Genomic DNA, 25,116 nt, shown 5'->3' with positions numbered 1-25,116 from the left:
TATCTCATATGTTTTTTGATATTTTACGTTGTCAAATTTCAATCTTACTCCAATATCTATGTTTTCAACAATTTTAGACATTTTTTCACATAACTCTGACATCATGAATGCCTCCACGTAAGCATTCTCATGAAAAATTAAATATATATATATATATATATATATATAAATATATATATATATATATATAAAAATAAAAGACCATATTTACATTACTATAACTTAATTGTGACAATATAACAGATCGAAGTCACAGAAAAAACATATAGAACAAAAAACGACATTTCCCTATAATATAAGCATCAAATAAGAATTAGACATTGTAATGTTAGTAATTGTGCATGTGAATGTTGGCTTCATATTTTCGTAGAAACTAATTAATAATCTTAATTGTGAACATGGTTTTAGATTTCAATTACTTGCATTAGTTGTCTTCCAGGCTCCATGTAGTGCATGATCATTTAATACGTTATCTAAATTATAAAATCACGTGTATTTGTATTTTCAGTTCCATGTTAGATTTCTAAGTATTTATTAATATCAAGTAATAACCAAAAAATCATCTTCTATACCTATAATTTTAGCACTTTTAAATTGAATCACTAATTAATGCTTCTCGAAGTAAGCACGAGTAAACTTGTTTAAATTGTCTTTTACTCTTGCTAAATGATTATTACATTATGCTAATTATACCATTTTGTTCAATCGATTCACATGACATGAATAATAGCTAAATATCGCTGTTGCTTGATATGGTGACGGATATCATATGTTAAAGTCGAATGTTCACATTGAGATTACTATCCAACGAGATATTTCTGCAAACAACCTACAGCAGCACTTTTCATCGCTTAAGGAATACATAGAGCCTAATAACATAAGATATACTAATTCTATCACTCTTCGCCCTTCGGTATGGACAATTATGCATCCACCTCAAATCGATAGGATGGTATAAACTCCACTAAACCAGGAGGTTCGAGGGTTACCTACCACGACTTGGACATGCGTTTGCAAAGTGTGATGGATCACCACATACAAAACATCGACCTGATATAGGTTCACCAGTTGCAGAAACAAATGCTGAATCATTGGCTTGTCTTCCACCTCGTCTAGTCCTGCCACGACCACCTCTCCTGCTGGGATTTGATGCTGATCTACTATTGCTTCCGTGGGAAACTGAACCACCAGCATTGGCGTCATCTTCCCAACTGCATATTGGAGAAATATAACTAAAAATAAATCATGGGCATAGGGATCCATTAGATTTGTTTCTATCAGCAAGTGTGATGCGCCTGAATAGAAATATGTCTAGCTGGTTTTATCATCTCAATATCTTATATCTTTTTTCAGTGGACTACTCATATTATTGTTGAAATTTCGGCATACTCTAGTTGTAGTTGTCCACATTATATATACACACCACCCTGATTTCTATCTGGACACTCAAAAACGAGGTGGCGCTTGATGTAAACATTTGGCCATGGGATGGCATTTTCTCTTGCTTGAGGTTAGAAGCCGTGAAAGAGTCAAACAAGCGATATATGCAGTAATAAGTTAATGTCAGAGAAATGCCTTATAAATCATTGGGCAGACACCAACAGTTTTCATGCAAAGAAGCACTCAAAAAATAAAATAATTGATGGGCAAAAGGCATACACGAAGAAGTTGCAACCCTGGCCTCGACATGAATAAAACTTCCTCCCCCTATTAGCTGAAGTGGTAGCAGTGAGCAAATTACAAGGTGCGCCACAAGAGGTACAAGGCATTGAAGATTCTCCTGCATCATCATGATACAAGGAAAACATAAAAGAAATTGGATTTCTGTTTCTAAAATACCCGTTTCATGACCTTAAATCTTAGACGGAATGGCAGACGTGACATTAACAGCCTGATGATGCAGTAAAAGCTTTCATAATATGAAATTGTTATATACTCTTTCATCGCGTCTTTCTCCTCAAAATAAGGGAACAATACCCTTGACTAGAACCATGCATAGGAGAGGCATAGCCATCCAACATGAAGATTGTAAAAGGTGGCAATACTAAGACAAATACACTTTATACTCAGTAAATATTTTAGAAAGATACACTAGCACACATTATTTTCTGCCACTTCATATATTATTTTGGAAAAACGGCTTGTTTAGATCAACTCAGTTTTTCACAGACCAGAAGATGGGTGCAACATGTTAAAATTAAGCAATAAAAAAATCATGGCTATCTTACAAGTGCGACAGTGTAGATTGATATAGCACCCACAAGAACAAATGCCAGAAAACACCAATAACGCACTAAAAAGTTGTAAAGCCATCAAACCATTTTGTCCACTAGCTTCTTGAGATCGCATATTACGGCCAAGTGAGTTCTGAGAAGAATATGAGTCAGATGAATGTGCTGTCTGCCAAGCACCCTGGCCTCTAAAATTACTCTGCTGAGCATTGCTGGATGATGATGCATTCCCTTGTCCCCTTCCTGGGTAAAGAGTAAGTAAAAAATCATAAATTGCGGTACAACATGGTAGAACAATAGCAAGGATTTGACGCCATTAACTTTCCATGCATGCAGAAGTTTCACTGTACCTACCTTATTAACTTCCACTTCTGCGCCAATGCAAAAACAAAAAGCACTGAATCACATACATGGGGATCAATTTAACATGGTATAATAGCCAAAAATATATGTACAATTTAAGTTCATACGTAATGTGAGTCTACCCTGCTATGCCTATATATAATTTGTGAATGGACTAAGAACATCAGTTTCAGTTTTTAATTAAGCTGATTGGGTAATGAAATAACCTAAATCCAACCTGGTACAGTTGAAAATGCTGTTCCACTATTTTTCCTTTTCTTATAAGAGAATATTTCCCCTCCATAAACCCATCGTGAACTTTCATGCATATCAGGGATTTAAAGGCACTGTCCTAAATGTATATACCAGGTACACTAGAGTTGTTGCGAGAACCAGTTCCACAAATTTCCACTAGCTGTTTTAGGGTATTGTCACAACCACCAATGCAACCTGACAAGATAAAAGAACACTGTTAAACGTTCTTTACTTAACAGGTGCAGCATATTAAAACATACAAATAGGTCAATTATAATATCCGTAATTTAAGTACCACCACATTACGGTAAAAGTAAGATATGGAAATTAAACTAAAATGTTAGAGAAGCACAGTTCCATGTGACAAAATCCATAACATTGTATATTCTCAATTCTCAAAGCATTTTAAAAATTTTCCGCAAATTATGCATAAAAAGGTAAAATGACCAGAACTACCAAATCCCAGAAGTCTATTCACACATATCTGGTCAGGGAGCACTCTGCGGTTCTTACTTCAGTCATTGCAAAGAAAACTTCATCTCTCCAGGTTAATCAACTTCATACCCAAACATCAAAATTACATTCAGAGAAGAACGGAAAATGAAAGTTCTTAGGGAGCTCATGTGACTCAGTCATGATATAGCCGCCGGATCTAAAATTGATTATACCCTGAATTGAAGGCAAATCGGATATCAACAATGTGAATAATTTGATTTTTAGGCACCAAATTTTTCATCCTAAACCATATTTAGTTTAGTGCTAATACATGGTATTTGGATTGCATAATAGTGAAGTTATTCAATATATCTAGAAGCATAGACCTCAATCTAAAGCATACAATCTTTTCAGATCAAAGATACAGTAGTAACAGAGGCATTTCTAGCTTTACTCTAAGCCCACATAGATCGTGATTATCATACCCAAAAACGGCTTACAATCTTTCTTTTAGAGAATTACACTTTTTAATTTTTCATTCCAACCTCTCAAGCCATACATAACACCACCAAGAGCTTCAAGTTAAGTCATCCCTTAGGGGTACTCAGAATATAAAAAAAATTGTAGGAAGCAGAATGTTTAAAGAAAAAAAAACAAAAACATAAACAAAACAGCACAAAAATTTCTTAAACTCCTATCTCACCCAAATGATCAACACTGTAGTTTGGTGGTATTTCCAGCCGACGAAATTTAAATTGGATCATATAAACAGGTCCTGAAAAATAAATGGTTTGCATATCAAACAGGAGTTTCTTGAGACAAGAAATATAGATAAAAGTATTTTTCAGAGGAGATTTAAAGGACGGTGAACTTGCTAGTGTGGATAAATATCAAAAAATTAAAAAACAATAATCAATATCAGCAACCTGGATTGCAAGTACTGCAAATGTTTGGGGTAACAATTGCTTCTGAAACAGATCCCGGAAGCCAAACAACATTCCTACACTGGAAAGATGCAGGAAACAGCAAGACTTATTAGAAAAGATTAGAATAATTCAAATTCTCAGTTTTCATAGTTTTATTCTTCAATCCATGTAATTTTAACAAATGGGTGTGGATTAGATCCACAACGAATCCAATTCTACCAGGTTTTATTGCCAAAAACATCTGCATTCTTGAAAATTGTGATCCAACCTGTTAGTCTAGTCGCAAGTTAAATCCTATGTAGCACGGATACTCCTAAAAAATTCTGAAGTATCCGACACGGATACGACACGCCGATACGCGTGTCGGATACGGAAAAATCTATGTCGTTGACTTTTTGTATGGTTGACCATTTGGATACATCTTGGACACAGCTAGGATCCTAACCATATCGTATCTTATATTTTCAAAATTTTTCGTATCCATAGCGTATTCGATACGATACCCGTATCCGTGTCCATGCTACATAGGTTAAATCTGATTTAGTTAATGGCCATAGATACACTACATTACAGTTATCGTAGTTCAAGTTTTGTTGTTTTTGTCTCATCACAAGATTTTTTAATCTAGTAAATGTTATACAAGTGAAAGGAAGTTGCTAATTTTGTCAAAGTAGTTGACAGCACGTACTTGGGGGTAGCCCAAGCAACCAACCATGAAATTTCCATCCTGCACATAGGAGAAGATAGTAGTAAAGTGCACCCAAAAAAATGCCAAAACCAACAATCCTATTTAAGATACAGATATACAGTTCAGGCATTCCCAAAGCAACAAATATACCTATTTCCCATCCACATTAATTACTTTTTGGGGCCGAGGGTGTGGGGTGGTTGGAGGTGAGTGTCAGACACAGGAAATAGAACCACTACAGAAACATTAAAATATAAAAATGGAAAGTAACCAAATATAAATGTGGATGGTCTTTTTTTTCATCTAAACTTGAATGGGCAATGGGAATTCAAAAGAGAGGAAATAGTTTCACGAGGCTTACACTTGGTGATAGAGGCACTAGATGTAACTTCCTGGAACTGTCTTAACCCAAAAAGTAAGCGTTTACAAAATGGAAACACAAGGAACATCTGACTGGTGACTAAAGGAAGTTACATCATGCACCATCTAAGTTGCTAAAATATATGGAAGGTCATAAAAAATAGGCACCAAGGACATATATTTTCACCAATACAACTACTTCCGGGAGAGCCTATAAACATCAAGAGAGGAATTTAATGAAGAAAACGACTGTAAATAAAAGTGTGGAGTCGTGTCGAAACAGTCTAGACCACATCTAAACCAATGCCAAAATTATTTAAGAATTAATCCCACGCTGCACCTAAGTAACCACCAATGTCCCTGAAAACCTTTCACGTAAATTTAATGTCAAACATTCTATTAAAACCAATAATCTGATAGACAGTATCATGCAAATACCGGCTTTTTCCTGAGCACCATATCTGATTCCTGGCAGAGACCGCATCGCTTAACAATGTCCCCATTTGTTTGCTGCTCATTGCCGTTAGATCTATTTGACCTACACAGACAGCTTAGGTTGATCAGTAAATGTACAGCACCACACATCACCGAGTACCCAATTTACCTCTCAAAGAAAACTGCCATAGCATCAAAGAGTTTTCCTTTGTTTGATTTAGCCTGTAAACAAAGTATTTACATAAAAAGGATGCAAAGAAAAGATAAACAAATAAGAGAACTCTACTAGTCAAAAACATGCACAAGGGAAAAAGGCCAAATAATAATAATAATATAATAAACCACAAATGAAAAGCATCTGCTAAAGTCATATTCTAAGAATTGGCTGAATTTCACAGACTACAATAAACTATTGTGATTTGTTGTGCTCATTACAAGGGCACAAAATATTCCAATTTATGGCACATAAATAATGCAGTAATGCACATGCCGATCTAAAGCATTTCTATCACAGTTTCAAACAGACATTCATGCACTAGAGATCTAATTCCAGGTTTTAACTATAGGGACACTCCTAGAACACAACATTTTATGACAATGTGCATCGAATATTAACATAGCTAGAGCTCCAACAGAAAATCAACCTAGTGAAGCCAAGTGTCCAAGTTCACAATTGAAAAGGGCGTGGAAAAAGAAAAACAAACGATTGCATGCTATTCTAGTGGGGGAGGGAAAAAGAATCTTTATATTACAGAAAAGGGTTGACTAACATCGACAAAACAAGCTTTCATCTGCTGTAGGCAAGTTTCCAGAACTTCAGCTTTTCTCTTTGTGCCCATGCTAACTGCTTTCATATCACTCTCCATCATTGACCTCAAATTTGGTTTCCATAATTCATAACTGAAACAAAGAAAACCCAGTAACTCATCAAACATGAGCTTGTTTATCAGTCACTAAACACGATTAGTTTTAATTTCTCAGCAAGGGAGTGCATGATGATGTTATGAAGAGTGATATTCACTATGCCGATGCCAAAAAAACAACTAATAAGCTTAGAAAAGCCAGATAAATTATTAAATTTAAGCCCAAGACAAAGTTCATAGCATTAATCACGAACTTAAAACAAGGAAGATAGATAAAACTCCTAAAGTTCAAAATATATTCGTATTTCCTAAAGTTCAAAATATATTCATACTATGTTTGTCTACATACTAATTGTGGCGTCTGCAGATCATCGTCAATCTCGATTCATAATTCCCCTCGCCGTCTACCTCTCATTAATCAACACTTCTTGATCAAGTGTGTTTTGAAAGTCTAGAATTTCTGAATACAAAACTTAAATCAAAACCACTTAGATAGTTATCAGCAAAATACATTATGGCGTAAAAAGGTGAAATTCTGCCTGCTCTTATAAGCCGAAGGACTGTGATTCAGATTCAGAGAAATAATTAAAAGGATTTCTTGGATTGACATAAATTCACTTGGTGATCGAGAATTGGTCCGCGCTTTATGGCACTTCCACTATTAAAAAAAAAAATCCAATCCCGCAAAGGATTGTTCATGGAACTACTATATACTATAGTTATGTGAGTTAAGTGCTGGAAAATAAGAGAAATTTTAAATGTAATAAATTAGGAATGTATATTATTGACTTCCTAGAATTATGTTGTAATTAGTAGTAATTAGTCTTGTCAATTGTATAGGAGATTTATTTTCCTTTTTCCTTTTACCGTATTCAAGGTTAGAGATTAGTGTTCATTCTTGAATAAATAGAGGTGTTGACCTCATTCAAATATACAAAAATTATTTCCTCTCAAACTAACATTAAGATAAGATAAGTGGAAACTAGTACTTCCACACAACTCTTCATATTTCTCATCAAAACAGAAGGAAATCGATTTTGATGCTTGAAGTGCAATATGGAGAAAAAGCGAATTTAGGTTGTGTTTGGTTGGCCATTCCATTATTTCATCTCAAGTTTCATGAAGAAAATGAAAGTATGTGGAAGAGATAAATTTTAAAACTATGACTGGATAATCTCTTAAGGAAAGTTGATGTATTTAAGGATTGATTTAATGTGTTGATTGTTTAAAAACATATTGAAAAATGTTTGACTCGAGTAACTATTGTGTATGAAAATGATATTTCCATGCATAAAATGATGTGTGATTTGAAAATGAAGGAAAAGAGATAAAAGATGGATAATTTTTTCTTGAAAAAAATATATAGATAGAATATTAGAAAAGAAGCGGAGGTCACCATCAAAAATAGCTACTGTTTGTGAAGACATGAGAAGTATGATGCTGCCATCAGAAGAAATGAGAATCATCTTGCATCATTTAGTTTTATTTGAGTATTTCAACAATTATATCTTCTTGAAAACTGAATTTTGTGCTTCTAAAATTGATGTGTAGCGCCAAGGTAATATTTGGTTACATGGCTTCAGTTCATGTCTCTAGCTTTACTAAAGAAGAATAACATGGAATTTGTGATGAATAATAAATGACAAGATGGCAAACTAAACACCATTCACTCACCCCATATCATCATATCCCATTACAAGTGCTTCACCCTGAAATTGCATAAGCTCAAGTTAGAAGTCTCTGACACCCGATAACACATAAATATTGTCATAACTTGTAAAAACAGATAGATAAGCAGAGTAAGAAACTAATAACTACAGAATCAATTTTATGCCCGAAAATTTCAGCAAGGGAACACAAAAAAATTATCAGCATTCAATGGCGTAAAAAATGAAATCGAATGAAAGCAAACAAGTCCTCTAAATTTTGCTTCAACAAATATTTTAAAAGAAACTAGAATATCACATTCTTCAAAAGAAAAATAGGCAAATGAAATCGTTATTACGTATTTAGCAAGGCCATAAGCACTAAATATTAAAGCAAGGATAGATTCCCAAACAATGAAGTGTTCTAATCCCTAAATAAAAGAATGCTTCCAAAGTTCATGATTTTCGATCAATATCGTGTTGCGCTATCTTTCACAAGATAATTTCGAAAATTCTCACTAATCGGCTTAGCACTGTCATGGAGCAACTTATTGATATTTCTCAAGCGGCGTTCATTCAAGGCAGGTCCATTGTGGATAATATACATTTGGCTCAAGAGTTACTTCTTCATTATACCAGGAAACATATCTCTCTCAAATGTACTATGAAAGTGGATTTACGGATTGACAAGGAAACCCAACTCTCTAGGAAGAGAACCGAGTTTCAAACATCAACCCAAATGTGCTTTTCTGAATATCACACACTTGTCTTACGCATGCAAACTTGAGCTCACAAGGACTGTCATTTAAGGGATAGAATGCTTCTGGCTTCAGATTCTCCCTATTCCTCCCGGTATCATTGACAAAATTTACTCTTTGTGTAGGAAATTAATGTGAACAAGTAATCATTCACTGATTGCCTAGTCCACTTTTTGTGTATCAAAAGAAAATGGTGGAATGGGATTATGGGATTTGAGGTCGTGGAATAATGCTCTACTTGCCAAGACATTGTGGAATATACACAAAAAAAAGATACCTTGTGGATCAAATGGATAAATCAAGTTTTTCTTTGGGGGAGAAGTATGTGAGACAGAAGGGTACATAAGAATAACTCTTGTCTTGTTAGGAAAATCTTTTGGATCCATGATGAGATCCTGGTTTATGGCTCGGTGGATGACAATGATATGTCAAGCCTACAGTTTTTTTGCCCCAAATTATGGAAACTGGTCTTGGAAGCCACTGGTCTGGAAAATTTGCCTCATTCCCAAACACAAGTTCTATGTATGGTTGTTTGCTCATCGGAAGTTTTTGACCAGAGATAGACAGTCTTTTGTGGTGGGAAATAAATGTATTCTTTGTGGTGATTGTAATGAATGTTTTGATCTTTTTTTTTCAGCTACCACTTTTTGAATTCTCTTTGGACCAAAATTCGAGAATGACCAGGAATGAACAAATTCATGAGTTTTTCATCAAGCCCTGCTAAAGGCCTTAAGAAATATTTACCGAGGGACTTTGTCACTGGCAAATATGTGGTACAGGGCTATGACAGTTATCATTTTTCACATTTGGAGTGAAAGAAAGACTAGGCTATTTGAGAACGAAGAACAGAGAATTGACGACATATTTAGGAAAATAAAGATTTGTGTTTATCATTGTATGAGCCTATGAGGTTTTGAGTAATCTGTGTTTGTTAGATGTCAGGTGGTTAGTGTTGGTTCAAGGAGCTAAAGTTCTTGTAGATCTCATGGGCATGCCCAGTATATTTATATCCTTTTTTTGCTACCTTAATGATATGATTGTTTCATGTAAAAAAAAAAATTTCATGGTGGCATCCCAATTGGAATCTACATGCATGACTCTCAGGAAGCTTGCATGAACTGAGTTGTGGTGCCATGGAGGTTGGATGTGCAGATGAGGTAGATAGTCGTGTAGAAACTCAAGATTCAGTGAAGTAGTTAACTTAACCTAAACAAACTAAATGTAATTTTGACAGCTCTTCCTTATCTTCTGAATAAGTATTTAAGGTTGCGTTTGGATAAGAGGAAATGGTTAGATTTGAAATTCAATTGACACTTATCTTTGGCGTATTTGAAATCCACCACTATTAGAATTGCTTAACTTAATATAAAACAGATCTAAAATTTACTTTAATATTGTCCATCCAAATAAGTAAAAGAATTTTTAAATCCATCAACCAAACACAATATAAAATATTTATTAATAACGACACTTTTATGAGACAAGAAAAATAAGTCATGAAACAAGTTAGTGGGGAAGATAATCCTTTGAACTAATACAAAATTCTCAAAATTATGATGTTCACATAGCGTGCCACCATTCCAGAAAACCTGCAAATGACATAAATTATTGTGTGCATCAACAAAAGGGTCGCGAAGTTTAACCACGGATAAACCACTGCATGCAAAAATTGTCAAAAGTCACTGTGTTCTCAATAACCACCTTTCCTGCCAGCTCAAAGCTAATTGGTGGCAAACATTTGTCCTCAAGTTATCATCTTAACCATAAGATATTAATCCTCTGTATTCAGAATTTTATTAAGTTGAATCTAGCCAGGGCCAAAAGTTAATACATATAAACCCATATGCTTTAAATGGTGATAGGAAACATGTTAATACGAAGATATGACAAATCTTGAGAAAAAAGTCTCGCAAGCATCTATCCTGCTGTCAAATGGATTTTCAGATGTGTCCTTGAAACAATTATCAACTTTGTGGACTGTCAACTGTTCATTGGGGAACATTGTCCGTGCTCCAATTTCAAACCTAATTACTATCATGCATTCTTTCAATCATAACTTGGAGCACATATTGTTGCTGATCAATTAATCACATAAACTCATCACCGTCTACGACTCTACCCTATAGTGTCACCGACATAACATAGTCACTCAACCTCATAAAACTTCATTCCTTGGTGAACATAAATTGATAACCACTCATAGTTGCAACGAACATTTGAAGTAAACAGACAATCATAACATTACCAAGAAAGGGAGAAAATTGCAGAAAGAAGGAAATGTTGTTCCTAAATCATGAAATAAAATCTCAAAGAAAGGAATTAGTTACAAGATTTGTAGGTGAGAAACGAGTGCTTGAATCTTTGGTGGCGTAAAATCTATCAAGAAGCTTTTTTATGTGATCGTGCATAGTTGCATCTGTTCCAATACCTGCCTATGGAAAATGAATAAAGTGATACCTCATTATCAATAACATTAGTAATTGATTACTGTTTTCCACTAATTTCACTAAATGAGATCATGCGTGTTTCGACTACGAAACACAAGTTTCTTACCTTGTCCATACAACTTAATAAATCAGCTTCGCTTAGAAGAGGTGGAGGTCTTGTAACTCCTGAATCAAGTGTCAATGCAGTAGGAGTAAACTGAAAATCATCAACAAGCATTATCAATCAGTATTACATATTCTAAATTCATAAATTTAAAAGGTAGCCAAAATCAGAATTTGATTAATTGCATAAGCAAGACATATGACATTAACATTCCAATGTTACATTTTGGCTTCTTGCCATTTCTTGCTTTCGGCTTCTCCTTGTTTTCAGTGGCGAGCTTCTCATCCATTTAAGATGTATGTACTCTTTGAAGAAAATTGGCATTAATTCAAACAAATTTTTAAGGCACAATAAGCTATTTCATCCTATTTATTCTCCAAAATTATCAGTCAACTGTCAAGCACTGCAAACACTTTTTGAGATTTATATGAACTTAAAACCTATATAAATGTATCTATGTTTCATTATCTTTTGTGAAATGTTGTTTAATCAAGAATATAATTGAATAAACTACTCTTTTGGATTGACATTAACAAATTTCAATAACCTCATTGATGGACAATATTCCAATTTTAACTCTTTCTGACGAGAAGTAAAAGAGAAAATTCACAAGCCAACACTAGTGCTTAAGAGTGAAGATAAATAAACTTAATTTCATATCTTGCTTGACCGACTGAACATACACATAATATCTATGATAAAATGACCAAATATTTCAACAACGTGATAGAAATCATAGTTGTAGCAAACATTGTGGAATGTGGACAATGATATAGCACTTAGCAGGAGTATATAGAAAGGTATGTCACTTGAATTCTTCACCATGAAGCTAAATACAAATTCTGTTTATTTTTCTTCTCAGAATAGTAAAACAAAGAATGTTTCAATGAAGGATCGCATAATATCCCATTGTAGAAAACAGTTAAAAGAACCTAATTAAATGACGTTTTGCTGAGCTATAACAACTCAATTGATTGGCGTCCAATATCTTACCATCTTTGTACTGGAATGAATCTGAAAAGCACAATTATTTGTGGAATGTATGCAACAGTAATATCACAGTAATTTGAATTCAAAGATTATTTCTAATCAAAAACAATATAACAGAATTGATCAACACTTTTCTTAATAGTATATGATGTAAGGGTGAGCATAATACCTGTTGTCCAAAGGTATATGTAGGGATCATAGAACCACCCCATGTTTCAAAACGATATACATCCAAGTAATTTTTCTGGACAGTATTAATCAACAAGTTAGCCTACTTAAACGTGTTTAACAGACAGGTAACTACCTCAATAACAATAAAAATAACTCAAGCAGCAGGAAAGACACCTCAATTATCACCCTCCCAGAAGCAGAAAATTGTTCGCCTGCAATGTCGATTTCAACTATAGTTTCAGCTCCTACGGCTGGTTTGGAAACACATGCCAGAAAATGGCGAACAACCAATTCGTACACTTTCTGTTACAAACCAAATTCACATAATACTCAATTTCAAATCAGTTATAGTTTTAAAAACATGAATGTTATCTACAAAATTCAGTAAAATCACAAACTAACATGGTGATCCTGACTCCATCCAGCTTCTCCATCTGAAAATTTTGTTGGGTGAATGGGAGGGTGGGCCTTGTCATCATGTCCACCACCATTAGGATTCCTCCAAAGACCTGCTTCAGCATCTAGCAAGCGCTGGGCATATGATCCCCATACTGGGTGATGTTGCTGCTCTTGTACCATTGACTATACGAAACAAGAAAATATCCAACTGTAAATTTAAACAGTCAAACAACGTACAGCTCAAATGTCCCGAGGCTTTAAGCGAAGCGCCCGCACGCTTTACAGAAGTAGCGCAATAAATAAAATATTCTAAAAAATAAAAATAAATTCTGTTTTTTTTTTAAAAAATATGAAACTTAAGATATCAAATATTGAAATCATCTTCATCTTATAAAGATCGAGTATTAAAATGCGAGGAAAAAATATTGAGGTGACACAAGGGCAAAGGTGATGGGGGTAAAAGGCGACACTATGTTGGGGGTTTATGTGCTCTTTTTATGGTAAACAGAGGAGAAATCGCAATTTAAAAGACAATTCACCTCAGTTATAAATTTTTTCGAACAAATTCTATTTTTCTCCGAAGCGCGCTTTGGAGCGCAAAAAAACGCACACATCATGGAAGTGTTGGGCAATGCGTTTAAAGCACGTACTTCTGCACTTTTGACAACTATGGTACAACTAATAAAAAATGTCAGGAACCGTAGAAACTCTCGGTGGGTTAGACAAATTTTTCTTGACAAAGCCGTGATGAGCCATCTTTGAAAAATATTATTGTTATCTTTCAAACCGTAGCACAAAAAGGTCAGGGAAAATCTAAAGGACCCAATTGAGAATTATGGGACATTTTCAATCTATATGGGACCTTAAAAGCTTAAACATTTTTCACATATGCATATCAAATAGATATTTACTTGATTATGTCACATGAAAGTTTCACTTTTTTTTTACTAAAGAAGTTTTAGACCAACTTTGGCCTTCAACTTCCCGCTTTTCTATTTTTCAAATTTTTACATAAAATGAGATATATATTTTAGAGCTGGAAAGGTAGAGTATAAAAGTATATTACAAAAAAAAAACAAAACTAGAGTCTTATCATAGAGATTTTTCAGTTCAACAATCCTAATCCACCATCATGGCTTCAAAATTACATAATTTAAGTTAGATCATGGAAATCACGAGTTTAAGTAAAATTTGAGGTCGATGGCCAGGAATGTAATCCTAAACTCAAAAATTTTGAAGAGAGAGCTGCAGATTGATAAAGATGTTATGGGACATCCTGACATCAGACATGCTCATGTTGAATTTTTAACAGAAATAAGAAAAATAACCATGTTACATAAAATGTGAATCTGTATTTTCCCCAACTAACAATGCATATGAATTTAACGCTGCTTTAAATCGAACTTTTCTTTTTCTAGTCACAGAAGTTTGAAACTTGGTGAGAAGGAGTTCATGACATTACCTTTGGAAACACTAAGGTAGAAAGTAATCCATAATTACTTCACCTAAGATAGCATGTAAGTCCAGAATTATTTTCTTCAATGGCAACATCTAGATTCTAGCACTTCTAGAGAATCGCCAGCAAGGTTGATTTCAAGCTAGTGAAACTTATTTATCAAGCATTCAAGCTTTGTTAGAAAACAACATATGTATGAATTATCTGGCAAAATGTTAACAGTCTTCTGATTACCTAAATGTTTAGATGGAATTTCTATTCTTGTGAACAGACACCAAAGAAAAGCAAACTTGACTGTCATCATTAAACCTGATTTCCATATCATATTTCATTTTATATATGATAAATTACAAAAAAATTGATCCCTAAATCTGCATGCTTAGAAGCTTCGTCCGTTTAATTATCACTGCAAAGTTGCACCACACAAGCATCTGACAAATTCAGAGAAGCACATCCAACCTCTTTATTTTTAATACACAAGCACATTTACCCCATTTGCAAGGGGTTTTATGTCAGATTTTAAAACACACCAGGTTTTAAATGCGACTAATTTTACACGGGATTTTTCGCTTTTTTCAATATTCACAGGGGTGATGATGCAATTTGCCCGAAGGAACAATTAATTTCAGTCTTAATATGATACAATTGGCCCAAAATTTCCAACATTCATTCTTCACCTCTCCTTATGTTTGTGACATTGTTATTATGCATGTCCAAATTCTTTAAAAATCTGTTTCAATTGTTCACTGACAAGTAATGTTTATTCTTTAGTTTTCTATCTACTTCATGAGTTCACTTCTTAAGTGTTAAAAAGCGCTCTGGTAATGAAAACCAATCACTCGAAATAAATTAAACTTGTTGGTACTTACACGGAGATCAGTTCTCTCTGAGAAGCTGTCAGTTTCTGTGCGAGGATAACTGATAAAACCAGCTTGATACAAATCTTCTGCCACCTAGTCGTGAATGAAGATAACAAAAATTAATCTTGTGCTAGAAATATATTCGTTGAATAAAAGTTGTTCACAACAACGTGAAATATGAAAACAACAAAATAAATTGTTAATTTTCATAACATGATACGGTAATACTACAGAAATCTCCATTTGCAATAATTTTACAGGTCAATACATCCACAAACCACGAATAAAACAAAAACAGTGTACTTAAGGGTAAGCTTAAAGATACAATCATGGAAAATTTACCGACATTTTCTCCTGAAAATAAGTGTCTTAAATTTTTAAATCACAAATAAATGTCAATGACAATTTCCAGGGATTCCGATATTGTAAAACTTCAGTAGTAAGTCGGAAATTCTTTGCAGACAATAGAAGTATTTAGCTATGCAAAAGTATGGGAAATCTAATAAAGTAATAATTCGCATCTAATACATCATCTGATGGTCCAGCACACATCAGTAAAATCGAAAAGGTGAAGAACACTAGAATGTTGACAAAAGCATAAATGGTTTGTAGAAGCTAACCTTCATAGTCTGCTCTGAACTCATTCTAAAGTACCGTGATGCACGCTTCTCAAGCTCAATGGTACTCAAAGGATGAGGAGGATATTTCAGCTTTTCCTGCTGCCTGACATTTATTACCTGAAGATGAAAATCACGGGTTCAACATTCCAACCATTGACACTGAGTTTGGTCTCCAAAAATTATTTTCATTGCACGGAAACTCACAGTTGCAGTGGGTTCTAGGGCGCACAATTCATATAAGATTGTTGCACAAGTGTAATCAAACAAATGCCCGCGCCTGCTAATTCACTCTGTTAGGCTTCAACACCAAAAGATTTAATTACTAGATGATGCAAGATTATGACAATTACATCCAACTAAATGTAGCAGTGCCTTCATCTGAATTGTGAATACAGTTAATAGTCCAGAACTCTTCAGGTTCATGTGATTGAATTTCCCAGAACCTCTCCACAACAAAACCCAAGGTAGGGAACTGCAGCCAATCCCAAAAACAAAAATATGCAAAACGCATCTGGTCAACAAGAGTGAAGAACAAAAGGTAGATTGTACACAACAAATGGTGAATATTCCTTTATACTTTCTAGCTAGTTGAGGAGTTGCTTACCTGGCAAGGACCGTAGCTTAGAACAAGATTTCTGTTGTCTGTTGAAACATCAAGGACAAATGCATCTCTCAAAAGCATAGTCTGAAACCGGGTGAAAGAAGCACCAATCCGCAGATCTATTTCCTGTAAGATATTCTTTATTATGTCAATTCTTCAGAATTTGAGTCATCAACCCAAATAACAAAAATTGGAAGCATAGTTTCATGAAAAGAATCCAAGAAAATGTATTTGGACAAGCCTCCAAGCTTCATCCCCAGCACCATTCAGATATTTTGCACCAAAAGTATCTTAGAGATAAATTTGTTCAAATAGGGGGAAAATTATGCGCGGCAGATAGCTAAAAAATTGAATGACAAAGTGAAAGAAAGTTATCAGTGCCGCTGTCGACAAATAAATATGAAAAGGATATGAAATATTAAGAACCCACTTGTCGAACATCTACAGCATCAGCAAATAACTGATTAGGCCGAACAAGGTGCTGCACTGCATAATGAATATCCCTGAGAAATAAAAATTTGTTATTGGATGACAATCGATATAAATGAGAAGACAATCAAGTGTAGAATATTATCCGGTCATCAAGACCTGTCAATTAAAGCAGAGAAACGAGCTCTCCAGATGTTGAGATTATGATTTGCTCGTGTACAGACTTCTACAACCTCAAATGCTATATTTTCACCTTCTCTATCACAATCAAGCCACAAGATAAGCCATTGGCACTTTCTAGCTTCTTCCTCCAGTGTCTTTTGGATGTCTGACTTATCCTATATTAGCCCAAAGGAAGCGCGCAAATCACTCATTGTGAAAGTGAACAACGAAATTCAGAGATCAAGTATAATGATAACAGTCATGTGTTCATTCTTCAATAAATATTTATACAGGATCTTCTACAGGATTTTCAAAATGATATTGTATCATGCACACTGTCATTGTCCACAAAAGCCGAGTTACAATTGGCCATGGTCAACTGTTGTTCCTTCAAAAACAACTTTCATTCGATACTTTTAGTACTTCAAACTTCAAAGATTTAAAATCGTAGCCTGGAAAGCATAAAAGAGAAGAACCCAACATTTCATCATAGATCATCATGCCTCTAGAGCAAAATTCATAATCTTTAAACATGTAAAATACTTACTATCGGTCGATAGAATATCCGTGTGACAGTTTGTGCCTTGTTACAAGAAATGTCCTAAGCTCATAAACTCTGAAACATCAACCTCGTCACGTACACGAGCTTAAAAATGGCATATATCACAAGTTTTAGATGCTTCCAAGATCCATCAAATGAACCATTCAACAACAATCAATACAAATCCTCTCGGCTACCAAGCTACTGGCTTTGGTGAACATTGATACACGGTGTATAACAGTGGATACACAACTCTAGTGCATTGACAACTATCAATATACACAAAATATTGGCTTCCACCGAAAGAATAACCCAACGGTAAAAGCTAAACCAGCATCTATCTAGACTCAACACCAAGATAAAATCTTTGGAGCAAAATGTGAAAAACGGACGACCGTAATCATAATCCACGCATATTACATAGCCCATTTACATTACCTGGGGGACATGTTTCCTGATAGAGGCATGGTAGAGATCGACGGGGTCGCAGGAGTGCCACTTGCGATATCGTTCCTCGAATTCAATCTCCATGAGATGGCCGGTGACTGAAGTGAATGCCATTTGGAATTGCTGATTTTGAATGGAGTAATTGAACTCGAAGATCCTGTTGAATCTCGACCTTCCATCTCTCACCCTCAGCCCGCCGCTGGCTGGGTTCTTCGAGAGTATTCCCGCCACCGCCTTAGCCACCGACGGCTTCTCCGCCACGTTCAGCGCCCTCATTGCGCCTGTTTGGTGTAAAGCCTTGGCCTTGCGGCAAGCCACCTTTTGTTTTTTGGGATTTCCCGCCTTTACCTTGGTTAGAATTACTAAAAATATTGATTAAATTGAAAACAAATTTCATAAAATTCCAACTTAGTTATAATACATTTGAGTAAATTTTGATACATGAATTACTGTAAATAATTTAATTAATAGATGAATTACTTATAAATTAACAAATTTATATATGAACAAGCTAAAAAAATTCAATTTTACTTTTAACCAAAATTGTTTTTAAGTCTAGTTACAGGTAATAAATTCAATGAAGTGTACAACTTTATTTTCAAGATTATTTAATTTAATTTTTTTTAAAAATATTTAATAAATATTAGCAACTCAAATATATAACTATTTTTTTTTATCATATTGATAAAAATATAATAAATGAATATATGTCACCAATGTTCGGGAGTATTATTTTTGGACAACCGAAACAAATAATATTCATCATTTTTGTTTTTCAAATCTAGTGTTGATAAGTTAAAATTCAGGAAAATATTTAACAAGAAAGTGGTAGGTCATGAAAATACAAATCTTTTGTAAAAAAAGAACAGATAGTATTTGGCGGCCAAAGCGTCGATACGACAAAAAAAGAAAAATCACACTCATTCCTGATTTTCGTAAAATCAATGCTCGAAAGTTTTATGCACTTGATTTAGACATTTATGGTAAATTTCCTGGATTTTCGACTTGTACTTTAAATTAAATTTAATGTAAGTTTTGTGGCTTTTCAATGGCTTATGGGCAATGGCGGCCAAATCGCCAGTACGAAAGTGCATGAACAATCTCACTTATTCTCGATCTATAACTTTCATGTTGAGCACTTTTCAAATTCGAACGGATCAATATCAGATTTTGAAAAAATAAAATATGATTATTTTTGTTTCGATCGTCCGAAAATATCAATATCTCCGAGTTATGTGTCATATATTTATTTATTATATTTTTATCAATACAATTAAAAATTTTAGTTGTATATTTGAGTTCACAATTATTTATTATAATATAATTTTTTAATTAATATTGTTTTTTAAAATAAACAATAAAATAAATTAAATAATTCGAAAATAAAAGTATGTACCCAATTGAATTTACTAATGCAAATTGGACTTACAATTAATTTAGGTTAATGGTATAATTGATTTTTTAACTTGATCATTTAACACTTTGTCAATTTATAAATATTGCATGTAACGATTAAGACAATTACAATAGTTCATGTACCAATTTATCAATGGTTCTTAGACCAAATTGAATTTTACTCGTAATACATTTGTGTCTCAAGTTTGAGACGAAATTTTTATGTTAAATTAAATTATTACAAATTGATTGAATATCGGTGAATAATTAAGAGCATCATTTTATATTTTATTTGAAATTCTATATATATTTTTTATACCGAAATCTCAAACATTATGTCGTCACTCCACCGTATATAAGGCCACCATCACGATCGCAGTCGAGTCCTTGGAAGGAAATAACATGCTCGTTAACTTAGTTTGAGCGTTTTTTATAGGCCGAGGTTTATAAAAATGAGCAGAAGACTATTGGGTTGAATTCTAGAAAGTAACGAGTTAGGTTGAGCTTCCTTCTATTGGTCGGGAAAGGATATGCGCCACCAAGTGTAGCACACTCAATAGGCTATCCGCTGATGCGGGTTTACACATTTTGTGTGGTTTCATACCATTCAAAAACTATCACTAAACTGAGGTGAAATTCACTTAGTGAAACATGATGAGCGCCCTTCTATTGGTCGGGAAAGGATATGCGCCACCAAGTGTAGCACACTCGCTTGATGGGCTATCCACTGATGCGGGTTTACACATTTTGTATGGTTTCATACCAATCCAAAACTATCAGTAAACTGAGGTGAAATTCACTTAGTGAAGCATGATATTTGTTTTGTTGATCCACACTTCCACACTTCAGTTTTTATTTAATAGTGAAGTTTGACCGAAATTTTAAATTTATAACAAAGGGACGTAATGAAAAAAATCGTTGAGAAATGTGGAGTTTGGGCAATGATATTTGATTGGAGTATCACAAACCATATTGAATACAAAATGCCATCCAGTGAGAAAAGGATCAGTTGGAAATTAGGTATATCCCCACCAATTTTTTTCCCACTAATCATAGAACCTTCTAAATCTGATAAATTGAATAGTTCCAAGTCCAATGTGGTTGGCCTTGTGTCCTAAAGTCATTCAGCATTTTCTTTCCCCAGTTTCCACCTCCTTTAATCACCAACAAATCATGTAAAAGCACTTGTTGGAGTTCAACAGTTATCCCTTGTATATACAGTTAGCACGAGATTCTTTCACTGTTACTTGAATGAACCAGAGACTTTGTGACTTGCAGTTACTTCAGCATATTGACTTTTGGATTCTTGTTGAGTTTTTGTGGATGATATGATGTTAAAACTATTGGGTTTTGCTTAAGGAAGAGGAAAGAAAAAGATGGGAGGGCTGTGTTCAAAGCAGAATCTGAAGCCGAATCCTTACGCAGGCAGAAGCATGGCTGGAGAAAAACTGCATCATGAGAGGAAACAGGTTCATGCGGATGCGACTAAGGTTCTGATGACTCCACCTACTGTGAAAGAAACCATGGAAAAGCATGTGGTAGCGAAGGAGTATCCAAGATATTTGGCTCGGAACAACGCAAGTAGTGGTTTTGATGAGTTCTATGATGGGATTCCACGGTACCAGAGGAGTGCATCCTTGAAATCCAGATCATGGAGAGCCACCAAGGTGGTTATAATAATCTCTGTATTGATCACCGTTAGGAGTGGTGTTCTTAACCGAAAATACAACAAAAGACTAAATGTTCGAACACCTGGTGGCAGAGGTAGAGGATGGCAAGTGGGGCAGCTACCATCCTCTCTCTTAAAATCTTCCACTAGCATGTGTATACTTTCTTGTTTATTATATGTATACGACTATATGAAATTTTGTCCTCTCCATATTAGTGGCGATGACACGAGGTTTTTATGTTGACGTGAGAATTGAGAATGACCCGTGTAATAAATATCAAGGCGTTACCTGTTCAAACTTTTTGCAGGTTTCAGATGGGAGTTCTGGTTTAGGCCGGGTCGGCAGTTTCGGACTTGAAAGGACTCTGGAAGTATTGGGGAGACTTGGGAGCAGTGCGAGCTTAACAGGTGGATTTGTTTCAGGAACAACAGCAACCAAAACCAATAAACTTTCGATTCTAGCTTTTGAGGTTGCTAACACGATTCTTAAAGCTTCAACGCTTATGCAATCACTTTCAAGGCGAAGCATACGACAACTTAAAGAAGTGGTTTTTCCTGCGGTAGGCGTTCAACAGTTAATATCACAAGACATGGATGAACTTTTAAGGATTGTTGCCGCAGACAAAAGGTCAGCTATGTAAAGATTACAGATAGATTGAATAATGTTGTGTCTTATTAGCAGTTTTAACTCTTTGAGTTGTGAAAGTTTATTACAGGGAAGAGCTGAAAGTGTTCTCCGGAGAAGTGGTTCGTTTTGGAAATCGGTGTAAAGATCCTCAGTGGCACGATTTGGACCGTTTCTTCGAGAAGTAAACCTTCATAACCTTATCCATCTTTTTGTGTTTTAAGGTCATTTTGATTTTTAACTATGATTGCAAAATTTTACCTTTCCAGACGTAGCAGAAACTGTACCCCTCAGAATCAATCAAGGGAACTAGTAGAATCAATGATGCTGCAATTGATGAGCTTGGTTCAACTTACAGCTGTTAGTATTTTATTTTCTTCTTTACCATTGTCAACTTGGTTTCATTATAAAACTGTCAAAAGATTGAGCAAAATTTCTTTTACCGCGCGGTTTGTCCACAGGAACTACAACGGGAGCTGCACACATTGGACAGGCTTGAACAAGATTATCAGTTTCAACAATTAGAGGAGCTCAAATTCAATGCTGCTGGAAGAGGTTACATTAACTTTATCAATGTCATTGTGATAAATTATGTCAACATGCACCTGTCAACTGATATTTATGGGAAAAAAAGGCAGTTGAGTGTTCCTGAAAGGCGCTTTCAAAGTTTTGAAGCGTGTAAGGCAATTTTTTATTTTTGTTTGATCGTAGGCGACATGGACAGAAGCCTAACCATTTTGGCAGCTGAACTGAAAAGCCAAAGGAAGTTAGTGAAAAACTTTAAAAAGAAATCACTGTGGTCCAAAAGTATGGAAGAGGTAGCCATCTCTCATGCTTATTTTTAAGAAAAATATATTCCCTTTAATCGTATACAAGCTCACCACATGTTGGAGATTTTATCTATGAACTTCTGTCTCAGCAGTACAAGTCTAAAATCTTCAATAATAGTCAACAACTCACTTTTATCTTAAGTCAAATGTAGTTTAGCAGCATTTGATATTGTAAACTTTCAAAATTTTAGCTGTATTATAACATGGCTTGATTTGTTGAATATTTGCTGTTTTTACTTTCCCTCTCTCAAAATTTCCAGGACATTTCTATGCAAGTTCTGTCTAACACCGTATGGCAGGTTATGGAGAAGCTTGTAGATATCGTGCTATTTTTAAATCAAGAAATAAGCAATGCCTTTGGCAACACAGGTAGTAGTTCAATCTCAAAGGAAGTTATCATCTCTGTACCTAAAGTGAGCATCTATAATGATTCTGTTAAAACTTTACGCACTTTTTGAGATCGTTTCACATTCCTTATTCGCAAGCAGAAGAAAAAACACCAGAAAAAGGATCCGTTACTTATCAGCAAAAGTTAGGATCTGTGGGACTCGCATTACACTATGCTAACATCATTCTCCAAATTGACGCAATTGTGAGTGAGTAGTTAGATTTTCTCCCATGCAATTTCATCTTATGAGTTTCATTTTCGTGAACCGCATTTCTTTTGTGATTAGGCAGCACGTTCAGATTCCATGCCCCCAAACTCGAGAGATACGTTGTATCAGAGCTTGACACCAAACTTCAAAGCTTCTTTACGATCCAAAACACATTTTTCCCACCTTGAGAAGAAGGTACCAGCTTATATTATGTTAATTTCTTCCAATATCAGCTGTTGTTAGCCATCCTGAAAAAGACAAGCTCGAATTTTTTCTTGTTTGAAGCCCAATGTGGCAGACATCAAGGACGAGATGGAAAAGACGTTGTGTTGGCTAGTTCCTATGGCCACAAACACAGTCAAGTAAGATTCAAAATCTCGACCAAGTTCACAGTTCTAAATAGCCTTTTCCACACGTCATGAATGCATTTTCTTCATCATGTATGTCTACAGAGCTCATCATGGATTTGGTTGGGTCGGAGAGTGGGCAAACACAGGGTTAGTACCTAGTACTACTGCTTTTAATGGATTATTTATTTGTTTATACTCATCTGCTTATATTCTTGGTAATATTTTGGAACTCACGGGCATGGTTTGTCTGAACTGAATCGCAGGACAGTTGGAGCAATTGATGTTATGCAAATGGAGACGCTCCACCATGCGGACAGGCAAAAGACAGAAGCTTATATTCTTGAGCTCCTGTTGTGGCTCGACTATTTGGTAAACCAGTCCAAGTCTAGTAAAGCTGGAATTGTCAGGATCGATACTTCAGCTAGTTTCTCGCAAAATTCGAGCCGAGCCAATCACAGTTTTCAGCATGATATGGAATCCAGGAACCAAGATCAAGAAATCAGCAAAGCATGACAAAAGTAATGTGGTGATTGTATAGAGGCAAGCTTAAGATAATGGATGACTTCCTGTGGTTTCTTTTTTTTTTTTTTTTTTTTTTTTTTTTTTTACAGAAATAATGTAATGAACTCATTTATTTTTCATGCCCAAACAAAAAATGCTTGCTGTGCCTGATTTATGCTAGTTCCCAGCAGTGGGAAACTCTCACGAGGGACTTCAAATAGAAATGGCAATTGAGCTAAACAATGCTTTAAAATATTTAACAAAAAAAGAAATAATAAATAAAAATCACTCAAATTGATTTAAAATATCACGTCTGTCAATGTATGTTTTTAAGGTATTTGGTACTCTTTAAAATAGCTATCTTTGAGCAATCAAAAAGAACCAATTTTTTTTAGTAATTTCACAAAATTATTATTACGCCTTCAAAATCACAAAAAAACAAATAATAATAATAATACGCTTAAAATGATGGGCTAAAAACTGAATAGATCGTAATCTTGAACATATGACAATATTTAAAAATAGAGAATGTAATATATGAGAATCTGTCGAACATATCATTAAATTGATCACGTATGTTCTCAATAGATATTCGAAAATACTTGAGAGACTCATGAATCATTAAATTGATACGATAAAAATTAATGGTGTAAATAAAATCGAGCCGGATCGACATATCATTCAAAATTATCCAATTCAAACCGAATTCAAATATGTTTGAACCTCGAGTCGATATTATTTTTATTCGATAACTTGTGAACATGCTAGAACCTTTTGTTAAACTCGAATTATTTTATATACGGTAGTTCACAAAATTTGATATTTTATAAACATAATATAATGATATATTAAATAAATGTATTTCTAGCAATTTGAGCAAATTTTCAAGAAATATTTTGAATAGCTCGCAATAATCTATGAATATGTTTGAACATCGAGTCGAGATTATTTTTATTCGATAACCGGTGAGCATTTTATGATATAT

At 34.6% G+C, this 25,116-nt stretch overlaps 2 protein-coding genes across 8 annotated transcripts; one reads left to right on the top strand and one right to left on the bottom strand.

Annotated features, from left to right (window-relative positions):
- Positions 1 to 744: 744 nt before the first annotated feature.
- Positions 745 to 18,522, bottom strand: LOC140976290 (DNA topoisomerase 3-alpha). Of its 2 annotated transcripts, XM_073440334.1 has the most exons (24): positions 18,157 to 18,522; positions 17,175 to 17,353; positions 17,017 to 17,089; positions 16,590 to 16,712; positions 16,336 to 16,457; positions 16,190 to 16,262; positions 15,986 to 16,102; positions 15,375 to 15,458; positions 13,053 to 13,232; positions 12,825 to 12,953; positions 12,649 to 12,723; positions 11,493 to 11,582; positions 11,267 to 11,371; positions 8,210 to 8,244; positions 6,443 to 6,572; positions 5,842 to 5,894; positions 5,676 to 5,775; positions 4,878 to 4,916; positions 4,190 to 4,268; positions 3,967 to 4,038; positions 2,940 to 3,023; positions 2,319 to 2,474; positions 1,660 to 1,780; positions 745 to 1,211 (listed from the first exon to the last, which is right to left on the bottom strand). In XM_073440334.1, the coding sequence occupies exons 1-24, from the start codon at positions 18,439 to 18,441 to the stop codon at positions 986 to 988; spliced, it is 2,730 nt and encodes a 909-aa protein (XP_073296435.1). In that variant the 5' UTR covers positions 18,442 to 18,522; the 3' UTR covers positions 745 to 985. The 2 variants fall into 2 exon arrangements, with proteins under 2 accessions (XP_073296435.1, XP_073296436.1); XM_073440335.1 differs by lacking the exon at positions 745 to 1,211 and having other exon boundaries at positions 1,658 to 1,780; positions 2,229 to 2,474.
- A 2,196-nt stretch (positions 18,523 to 20,718) lies between these two features.
- On the top strand, positions 20,719 to 24,327 carry LOC140976289 (protein PSK SIMULATOR 1-like). Of its 6 annotated transcripts, none has more exons than XM_073440327.1 (12): positions 20,719 to 21,227; positions 21,538 to 21,857; positions 21,946 to 22,038; positions 22,124 to 22,214; positions 22,316 to 22,409; positions 22,566 to 22,672; positions 22,945 to 23,098; positions 23,170 to 23,276; positions 23,359 to 23,475; positions 23,566 to 23,642; positions 23,733 to 23,777; positions 23,894 to 24,327. In XM_073440327.1, the coding sequence occupies exons 1-12, from the start codon at positions 20,937 to 20,939 to the stop codon at positions 24,141 to 24,143; spliced, it is 1,746 nt and encodes a 581-aa protein (XP_073296428.1). In that variant the 5' UTR covers positions 20,719 to 20,936; the 3' UTR covers positions 24,144 to 24,327. The 6 variants fall into 6 exon arrangements, with proteins under 6 accessions (XP_073296428.1, XP_073296430.1, XP_073296431.1 ...); XM_073440329.1 differs by having other exon boundaries at positions 20,720 to 21,227; positions 22,945 to 23,053; positions 23,894 to 24,326; XM_073440330.1 differs by having other exon boundaries at positions 20,722 to 21,227; positions 22,945 to 23,053; positions 23,173 to 23,276; positions 23,894 to 24,325.
- The last annotated feature ends 789 nt before the right edge of the window (positions 24,328 to 25,116 follow it).

This window comes from Primulina huaijiensis, chromosome 5 (genome assembly GCF_012295235.1).
Source record: "Primulina huaijiensis isolate GDHJ02 chromosome 5, ASM1229523v2, whole genome shotgun sequence".
Taxonomy (NCBI): Eukaryota; Viridiplantae; Streptophyta; class Magnoliopsida; order Lamiales; family Gesneriaceae; genus Primulina; species Primulina huaijiensis.
The sequence above is the reverse complement of the archived record's forward strand: the minus strand, read 5'-3'. Positions and strand labels throughout refer to the sequence as shown.